The 10,517-nt window shown below is 47.8% G+C and overlaps 2 protein-coding genes across 2 annotated transcripts in view; both read right to left on the bottom strand.

Moving 5' to 3' along the window:
* Positions 1-550: 550 nt before the first annotated feature.
* Positions 551-1,830, bottom strand: LOC135525088 (keratin-associated protein 16-1-like). The gene is made up of 2 exons (XM_064952842.1): positions 1,029-1,830; positions 551-981 (listed from the first exon to the last, which is right to left on the bottom strand). The coding sequence occupies exons 1-2, from the start codon at positions 1,828-1,830 to the stop codon at positions 551-553; spliced, it is 1,233 nt and encodes a 410-aa protein (XP_064808914.1).
* Positions 1,761-10,517, bottom strand: part of atp10a (ATPase phospholipid transporting 10A) — a 171,996-nt gene continuing 163,239 nt past the window's right edge. Inside the window, exons 20-21 of the mRNA XM_064952702.1 lie at positions 9,195-9,382; positions 1,761-4,227 (exon numbers count right to left, since the gene is read on the bottom strand). Of these exons, the coding sequence (XP_064808774.1) occupies positions 3,195-4,227; positions 9,195-9,382 (1,221 nt within the window). The 3' untranslated portion in view covers positions 1,761-3,194. The remainder of the gene's footprint in view (positions 4,228-9,194; positions 9,383-10,517) is intronic.

Raw genomic sequence — 10,517 nt, 5'->3', positions numbered from 1 at the left:
CTTGACCACACTCTGAGGCTGTGTCTCAGAGGGAGTTGTCCAGGGTCACCATCATTAATGGCTGATATCCCAGGCCTTGACCACACTCTGAGGCTGTGTCTCAGGGGAGTTGGGATGTGCAAAAAATACATTTCCAATTCACATGTTTAATAATACAGTCTTGTACATGTGTGAAATAGAAGAAATAAACCCCCACCTAATTATTCTTATTAATAAGATTGAAGAGCAACGCCACTTTGGTACACAGTCAATAGGTTACATAGCTGAGGGGATGGATACGAAGCAGAACAGTAGCTCTGTGCTTCCCCTCCTATCAGAGAGAATAAACAAACTGATAACAGAAAGCCTGTGGTCTTGCTCTCTGGTTTCAAACAAACCCCTCCAGCATTCACATAACGGACAGCTTTCTTCCAAAATGATAATACACACAGAAAGTCCAGTTGTATAAACTCTATTCTCAATGTTTTTTTTTATATAAAGGCCCAGTGTAGTCAAAAACGTTTTTTACCAGCCAGTTTAATAGGTACAACACCATGTTCACAAAAGTGGATCACAACGGCAGCAGACACAACGGCAGCAGGCACACCGACAGCAGACACACCGGCAGCAGGCACACCGGCAGCAGGCACACCGGCAGCAGGCACACCGACAGCAGGCACACCGACAGCAGGCACACCGACAGCAGGCACACCGGCAGCAGACACACCGGCAGCAGACACACCGGCAGCAGACACACCGGCAGCAGACACACCGGCAGCAGACACACCGGCAGCAGACACACCGGCAGCAGACACACCGGCAGCAGACACACCGGCAGCAGACACACAGGCAGCAGACACACAGGCAGCAGACACACCGGCAGCAGACACACCGGCAGCAGACACACCGGCAGCAAACACACCGACAGCAAACACACCGACAGCAGGCAGCAGACACACCGACAGCCGACCGCAGACACACCGACAGCCGACCGCAGACACACTGGGCAGCAGGCACACGGGCAGCAGACACACCGACAGCAGACACACCGACAGCAGACACACCGACAGCAGGCAGCAGACACACCGACAGCAGACACACGGGCAGCAGACACACGGGCAGCAGACACACGGGCAGCAGACACACCGGCAGCAGACACACCGGCAGCAGACACACCGGCAGCAGACACACCGGCAGCAGACACACCGGCAGCAGACACACCGGCAGCAGACACACCGGCAGCAGGCACACCGGCAGCAGACACACCGGCAGCAGACACACCGGCAGCAGACACACCGGCAGCAGACACACAGGCAGCAGACACACAGGCAGCAGACACACAGGCAGCAGACACACCGGCAGCAGACACACCGGCAGCAGACACACCGGCAGCAGACACACCGGCAGCAGACACACAGGCAGCAGACACACCGGCAGCAGGCACACCGACAGCAGACACACCGACAGCAGACACACCGACAGCAGGCAGCAGACACACCGACAGCAGGCAGCAGACACACCGACAGCAGACACACGGGCAGCAGACACACGGGCAGCAGACACACGGGCAGCAGACACACGGGCAGCAGACACACGGGCAGCAGACACACGGGCAGCAGACACACGGGCAGAAGACACACCGACAGCAGACACACCGGCAGCAGGCAGCAGACACACGGGCAGCAGACACACCGACAGCAGACACACCGGCAGCAGACACACCGACAGCAGACACACCGACAGCAGACACACCGACAGCAGACACACCGGCAGCAGACACACCGGCAGCAGACACACCGGCAGCAGACACACCGGCAGCAGACACACCGGCAGCAGACACACCGGCAGCATTTTACGTCAGAATATGCTAAACGACCTAAGAGACTATGAGCGTGATATGATCGTCAGTGCCAGGCACGCCGGATCCAGTATCTCAGAAACGGCTGCCCTCCTGGGCTTTTCACACATGACAGTGTCTAGGGTTTACCAAGAATGGTGCGCAAACAAAAACATCCAATCAGCGACAGTCCTGTGGGTGAAAACAGCTCGTAGGTGAGAGGTCGAAGAACAACCGTGCAAGCTAAACAGGCGGGCCACAGACAGACAATTAACGACACAGTACAACAGTGGTGTGCAGAGCAGCATCTCGGAAACGCACAACTCCTCGGTCTTTGTCACGGATGGTTCTATTGCAACACCGGGTTCTACTCCCATCAGATAAAAACAAGAGGAAGAGGTTCCAGTGGGCAACAACACTGGACAATTTGAGGAGTGGAAGAATCGCCTGGTCGGGTCGAAACACGATTTCTGTAGTGTCATGCTCATGGCAGAGTCAGCATCCTGCCTGGTCTCAATGGTACAAGATGGCGCTGTGGGGAATGTTTTGCTGGCACACATTTAGGTCCCTTGATACCAATTGAGCAAAAGGATTGAACGCCACAGCATGTGACCATTGTTGCTGTCCAAACCCAATAGAGTATCTTTGGGATGAGAAGGAACAGGCCGCTGGCAGCATGAACGTACCGTCGTCCAATCAGCAGCAACTATGCGATGCCATCATCTCAGCATGGGCTGTGGAATGTTTCCAACACCTTTTAGAATCCATGCCCACAAAGAATTCAGGCTGTTCTGGAGGAAAAGGGGGGTCCGACTCAGTACTAAATGGGTGTACCTAATAAACTGTCCGGTGAGTGTATATTTCCATACTATGATATTGCAATAATACTGTGAAATTGTGAAAATTATAATAATGCCCTTTTAGTGTAAAAGCTGTTTGAAAAGACCGCCTTAAATTTCCGCCTGTTTTGGTGGGATGTCGTTTTGACCTGCCTGGTGACATCACCATGCGGTAAATTAGTTAACAGACCAATAAGAAAGAGTTCCAATATTCTCTCTATGCCAATAACATCTAGTTTTCAGTTTTCCCCTCCCCACTAAGACCACTCCCAGACAGTCCGAGCTAAATTCTTGCTTGAGAAATTGATATTTTTCTTTTTGACCCTTTTAATTGAAAACAATCACAGTTAAGGTAGTTAATTGTTACCCAGAAATGACTTGATATGGAGATGAAAGCGGCTGCTATTGGACCTAAAACATGTACATGAATAATGATGATAATAACTTTGATAAAATAAATCCTCTTGAAAAATAAAATTCAATAGAGCTATCATGTAAATCTGAGAAGAAGAATACATAGATATTAAGGCTATAATACATCATAGAGAGGTGGTTTGGAGCCACACGTTTTCTTTAGGACAGGTGGGCGTGGCCTGGGGGTGTTCTGGTCTGTCTGTAGGAGGGAGGAGCCTGTGGTCAGGTGGTCTGTGTGGCGTAGTGTCATGGTTCTCATAGTTCCATCTGTAGGCTGCAGACTGGGAACCATCAGCAGGGGGCAGAGTCAGTTGGATGGTCTCTGACTGGGTTGTGGTCAGAAGGGGTGTGGAGGTGATAAAGCTGGACAGATTTAGGTCCGAGGGATCAAGAACAGTAATGTCCTGACAGTCATTGTCCTGGGTGAGAGGAGCCTGAAGGTAATCTGGCCCGGCCCCTGCTCCAGCCATACTCCCAGCCCCTGCTCCAGCCATACTCCCAGCCCCTGCTCCAGCCATACTCCCAGCCCCTGCTCCAGCCATACTCCCAGCCCCTGCTCCAGCCATACTCCCAGCCCCTGTTCCAGCCATACTCCCGGCTCCAGCCATACTCCCAGCCCCTGCTCCAGCCATACTCCCGGCTCCTGCCATACTCCCAGCCCCTGCCATACTCCCAGCCCCTGCCATACTCCCAGCCCCTGCTCCAGCCATACACCCTGCCTCAGGCCGAGGAGCTTCTTTGGCTTTGGTATAAGGCAGAGTATCAGTCTCTGTGGAGGCCAGTGTGTACTGATCATCATCTTCAAGCCTCCTCTGACTGTCTCCAGGACTGCCAGAGCCCCAGCCCTTCCCCTGATCCTTCCCAGCCTCATCCCCCCGTAAGGACAGGTCCAGACGGCCCTCAGGACTCTTGGCCTGGCCCCTGGTGAAGCTGTACTGGTTTTGGGTGGAAGTGGCCCTGTGGCTGCAGTCTTTAGTCAAGGGTCCAGTGAAGGAAAGTGAAGACAGGAAGGGCGGTCTGAGATGCAGAAGTGACCCGGCCTGGACTCGGCTGAGACTGAGGATGTTTCTACGGGTGTCACTGGGCAGTTTGTCCAGCTGCCTGCCGACCTGGACTGGAGTGGGGAACAGAGAGCTCTGACACGCCCTGTAGAAGTATCTGAATGGAGAGCGAGAGAATGGAGAGGAGAAATGAGTCAGTGTGAGCCCTAAATGAAACCATACTCTCTATATAGTGCACTACTGAATAGAGTCCTATGGGCTGGCTACTTTTGAATAGAGCCTTATGGGCTGGCTACTTTTAAATAGAGCCCTATGGGCTGGCTACTTTTGAATAAAGTCCTATGCGCTGGCTAATTTGAAATAGAGCTCTATGGGTTGGCTACTTTTGAAGAGCCCTGTGGGCTGGCTACTTTTGAATAGAGCCTTATGGGCTGGCTACTTTTGAATAGAGCCCTATGGGCTGGCTACTTTTGAATAGAGCCCAATGGGCTGGCTACTTTTGAATAGAGCCCTATGGGCTGGCTACTTTTGAATAGAGCCCTATGGGCTGGCTACTTTTGAATAGAGTCCTATGCGCTGGCTACTTTGAAATAGAGCTCTATGGGTTGGCTACTTTTGAAGAGCCCTGTGGGCTGGCTACTTTTGAATAGAGCCTTATGGGCTGGCTACTTTTAAATAGAGCCCTGTGGGCTGGCTACTTTTGAATAGAGCCTTATGGGCTGGCTACTTTTGAATAGAGCCTTATGGGCTGGCTACTTTTGAACAGAGCCTTATGGGTTGGCTACTTTTAAATAGAGCTCTATGGGTTGGCTACTTTTGAAGAGCCCTGTTGGCTGGCTACTTTTGAATAGAGCTCTATGGGTTGGCTACTTTTAAATAGAGCTCTATGGGTTGGCTACTTTTGAAGAGCCCTGTTGGGCTACTTCTAAATAGAGCTCTATGGGTTGGCTACTTTTGAAGAGCCCTGTGGGTTGGCTACTTTTGAAGAGCCCTGTGGGCTGGCTACTTTTGAAGAGCCCTGTGGGCTGGCTGCCATTAGGGACAAAGTCCCAGACCAGACAGACCAAACAGACCACCATAGTCCCCGTGCCCAAGAACACTAAGGTAACCTGCCTTAGTGTATGTAGTCATGAAGTGCTTTGAAAGGCTGGTCATGGCTCACATCGACACCATTTTCCCAGAAACCCTAGACCCACTCCAATTTGCATACCGCCCAAACAGATCCACAGATGATGCAATCTCTATTGCACTCTACACTGCCCTTTCACACCTGGACAAAAGGAACACATACAGTTGAAGTGGGAAGTTTACATAAACTAGTTTTAATGACTCCAACCTAAGTGTTTAACCACTTCACAAATTTCTTGTTAACAAACTATAGTTTTGGCAAGTCGGTTAGGACATCTACTTTGTTCATGACACAGGTAATTTTTCCAACAATTGTTTACAGACAGATTATTTCCCTTATAATTCACTGTATCACAATCACAGTCAGAAGTTTACATACACTAAGTTGACTGCGCCTTTAAACAGCTTGGAACATTCCAGAAAAAAGATGTCATGGTTTTAGGAGCTTCTGATAGGCTAATTGACATAATTTGAGTAAATTGGAGGTGTACCTGTGGATGTATTTCAAGACCTACCTTCAAATTCAGTGCCTCTTTCCTTGATATCATGGGAAAATCAAAAGAAATCAGCCAAGACCTCAGAAAATAAATTGTAGACTTCCACAATACTGGTTCATCCGTGGGAGCAATTTCCAAATGCCTGAAGGTACCACTTTCATCTGTACAAACAATAGTACGCAAGTATAAACACCATGGGACCACGCAGCCATCTGTCTCCTAGAGACGCCATCTTTTTCCTAGAGACGCATTCTGTCTCCTAGAGATGAATGTACTTTGGTGCGAAAGGTGCAAATCAATCCCAGAACAACAGCAAAGGACCTTGTGAAGATGCTGGAGGAAACAGGTTCAAAAGTATCTATATCCAGAGTAAAACGAGTCCTATATCGACATAACCTGAAAGGCCGCTCAGCAAGGAAGAAGCCACTGCTCCAAAACCGCCATAAAAAAAGCCAGACTACGGTTTGCAACTGCACATGGGGACAAAGATTGCACTTTTTGGAGAAATGTCCTCTGGTCTGATGAAACAAAAATACAACTGTTTGTCCATAATTACCATTGTTATGTTTGGAGGAGAAAGGGGGAGGCTTGAAAGCTGAAGAACACCATCCCAACAGTGAAGCACGAGGGTGGCAGCATCATGTTGTGGGAGTGCTTTGCTGCAGGAGGGACTGGTGCACTTCACAAAATAGATGGCATCATGAGGACGGAAAATTATGTGGATATATTGAAGCAACATCCCAAGACAGTCAGGAAGTTAAAGCTTGGTCGCGAATGGGTCTTCCAAATGGACAATGACCCAAGCATACTTCCAAAGTTGTGGCAAAATGGCTTAACGACAATAGTCAAGGTATTGGAGGTATTGGAGTGGCCATCACAAAGCCCTGACCTCCATCCTATAGAAACTTTGTGGTTAGAACTAAAAAAGCATGTGCGAGCAAGGAGGCCTACAAACCTGACTCAGTTACACCAGCTCTGTCAGGAGGAATGAGCCAAAATTTACCCAACTTATTGTGGGAAGCTTGTGGAAGGCTACCCGAAATGTTTGACCCAAGTTAAGCAATTTAAAGGCAATGCTACCAAATACTAATTGAGTATACGGCAACTTCTGACCCACTGGGAATGTGATGAAAGAAATTAAAGCTGAAATAAATAATTCTCTCTACTATTATTCTGACATTTCACATTCTTAAATAAAGTGGTGATCCTAACTGACCAAAGACAGGGAATTTTTACATGGATTAAATGTCAGGAATTGTGAAAAACTGAGTTTAAATGTATTTGGCTGAGGTGTATGTAAACTACTGACTTCAGTTATATGTGAGAAGGCCCTCTCTGTTAATAATAATTATTTACAACCCTCCCATTATTATTTACAACCCTCCCATTATTATTATTTACAACCCCCCATTATTATTTACAACCCCCCATTATTATATACAACCCCCCATTATTATTTACAACCCCCCATTATTATATACAACCCCCCATTATTATATACAACCCCCCATTATTATATACAACCCCCATTATTATATACAACCCCCCATTATTATTTACAACCCCCCATTATTATATACAACCCCCATTATTATATACAACCCCCCATTATTATTTACAACCCCCCCATTATTATTTACAACCCCCCATTATTATTTACAACCCCCCATTATTATATACAACCCCCCATTATTATATACAACCCCCATTATTATTTACAACCCCCCCATTATTATTTACAACCCCCCCCCATTATTATATACAACCCCCCATTATTATATACAACCCCCCATTATTATATACAACCCCCCCATTATTATATACAACCCCCCATTATTATTTACAACCCCCCATTATTATATACAACCCCCCATTATTATATACAACCCCCCATTATTATATACAACCCCCATTATTATATACAACCCCCCATTATTATATACAACCCCCCATTATTATATACAACCCCCCCATTATTATTTACAACCCCCATTATTATATACAACCCCCATTATTATTTACAACCCCCCATTATTATTTACAACCCCCCATTATTATTTACAACCCCCCATTATTATATACAACCCCCCATTATTATATACAACCCCCCATTATTATATACAACCCCCCATTATTATATACAACCCCCCATTATTATATACAACCCCCCCCATTATTATATACAACCCCCCATTATTATATACAACCCCCCATTATTATTTACAACCCCCCATTATTATATACAACCCCCCATTATTATATACAACCCCCCCCCATTATTATATACAACCCCCCATTATTATATACAACCCCCCATTATTATATACAACCCCCCATTATTATTTACAACACCCCCCATTATTATTTACAACGCTCCCATTTTATATTTCTACTTTGCACATTCTTCCATTGCAGATCTACCATTCCAGTGTTTTACTTGCTATATTGTATTTATTTTGCTCCTTTGCACCCCATTATTTGTATTTCTACTTTGCACATTCTTCCACTGCAAATCTACCATTCCAGTGTTTTACTTGCTATATTGTATTTACTTTGCCACCATGGCCTTTTTTTGCCTTTACCTCCCTTATCTCACCTCATTTGCTCACATCGTATATAGACTTGTTTCTACTGTATTATTGACTGTATGTTTGTTTTACTCCATGTGTAACTCTGTGTCGTTGAAATAAAAAATATAAAAAATAAATAAATAATCAACATTCTCTGTATTTGATATGTGTCGAACTGCTTTGCTTTTTTGCCTACCTGGTTAAATAAAGGTGAAATTAAATAAATACAAAATAATCTATGCAGTCATTTTAACTCTACCTACATTACCTCGACTAACCGGTGACCCCACAATTGACTCTGTACTGGTACCCCTTGTATATATATGCCTCGCTATTTTACTGCAGCTGTTATTTGTTACTTTTCTTTTCTTTTCTATTTCTTTACACATATTTTTCTTTAAACTGCATTGTTGATTAAGGGCTTGTGAATAAGCATTTCACTGTGAGGTCTACTACACCTGTTGTATTCAGCATTTCACTGTTAGGTCTACTACACCTGTTGTATTCAGCATTTCACTGTAAGGTCTACTACACCTGTTGTATTCAGCATTTCACTGTAAGGTCTACTACACCTGTTGTATTCATCATTTCACTGTAAGGTCTACTACACCTGTTGTATTCAGCATTTCACTGTGAGGTCTACTACACCTGTTGTATTCAGCATTTCACTGTAAGGTCTACTACACCTGTTGTATTCAGCATTTCACTGTAAGGTCTACTACACCTGTTGTATTTGGCACGTGACAAATAACATTTGATTTGACATACACAGAGACAGACACACCAGACAGCGCACTGCGATAGAAATACCAGCTCCTTGGAATAAACATGAAAGGCTGTCATTAATAACATAGGACTCTTAAACAACAACCTGCACATCCCACATGTTCTCTCTCTCATACACACTCACACACCTCCCCCTTACTAACCTGGGCAGCAGGGCGGCTACAGGAGTGATGACACAGAGCAGGTAGAAGAGCGGTTCCCCCAGCAGTCTCTGCATGGTCCAGTAAGGGTTGGAGGGGGAGTAGCATGTGGGACAGGAAGCGTTGTAACACAGAGCCACAGTAAAGAACAGACCCACACTGAAGGTGATGGACACCCAGTTCATCCACGTCTGGAGGGAAAAAGAGGGGAGAGGAGGAAGAACAGGGAGAGGAGGGAAGAGGAGGGAGAGTACAGAAGAGAAGGAAGATGAGGGGAGAGGAGGAAGAGGGAGAGGAAGAAGATTAGGGGAGAGGAGAAAGAAGAGGGAGAAGACAGGAGAGGAGAGAGAAGACAGGAGAGGAGGGAGAAGACGGGATAGAAGGGAGAAGACAGGAGAGGAGGGAGAAGACAGGAGAGGAGGGAGAAGACAGGAGAGAAGGGAGAAGACAAGAGAGGAGGGAGAAGACAGGAGAGGAGGGAGAAGACAGGAGAGGAGGGAGAAGACAGGAGAGGAGGGAGAAGACAGGAGGAGGGATAAGAAAGGAGAGGAGGGAGAAGCGGGGAGAAGACAGGAGAGGAGGGAGAAGACGAGGGGAGTGGCGGAAGCGGAGGAATAGAGGAGAGAAAGAGGAGGAAGAGGGGAGAGGAACAAACGGAATTAGAGACTCAAAGCCAGATGAGTACACAGGATGCCAAACCACTGACTGACTATCCACCTACCTCGGATTGGTTCAAAGCGATACGCAGTGTGACGCGGTGCAGTGTGACGCGGTGCAGTGTGACGCGGTGCAGAGTGACCCGGTGCAGAGTGACCCGGTGCAGAGTGATGCGGTGCAGAGTGACGCGGTGCAGAGTGACGCGGTGCAGAGTGACGCGGTGCAGAGTGACCCGGTGCAGAGTGACACGGTGCAGAGTGACGTGGTGCAGAGTGACCCGGTGCAGAGTGACGCGGTGCAGAGTGACGCGGTGCAGTGTGACCCGGTGCAGAGTGACGCGGTGCAGTGTGACCCGGTGCAGAGTGCCCGGTGCAGAGTGCCCGGTGCAGAGTGACTCGGTGCAGAGTGACCCGGTGCAGAGTGACGCGGTGCGGTGTGACCCGGTGCAGAGTGACGCGGTGCAGTGTGACGCGGTGCAGAGTGACCCGGTGCAGAGTGACGCGGTGCAGTGTGACGCGGTGCAGAGTGACCCGGTGCAGAGTGACGCGGTGCAGAGTGACGCGGTGCAGAGTGACCCGGTGCACAGTGACCCTGGTGCAGAGTGACGCGGTGCAGAGTGACGCGGTGCAGATGATTGCAGAGTGACGCGGTGCAGAGTGACGCGGTGCA

This window comes from Oncorhynchus masou, chromosome 31, assembly GCF_036934945.1.
Source record: "Oncorhynchus masou masou isolate Uvic2021 chromosome 31, UVic_Omas_1.1, whole genome shotgun sequence".
In the NCBI taxonomy this organism is placed as follows: Eukaryota; Metazoa; Chordata; class Actinopteri; order Salmoniformes; family Salmonidae; genus Oncorhynchus; species Oncorhynchus masou.
The sequence above is the reverse complement of the archived record's forward strand: the minus strand, read 5'-3'. Positions and strand labels throughout refer to the sequence as shown.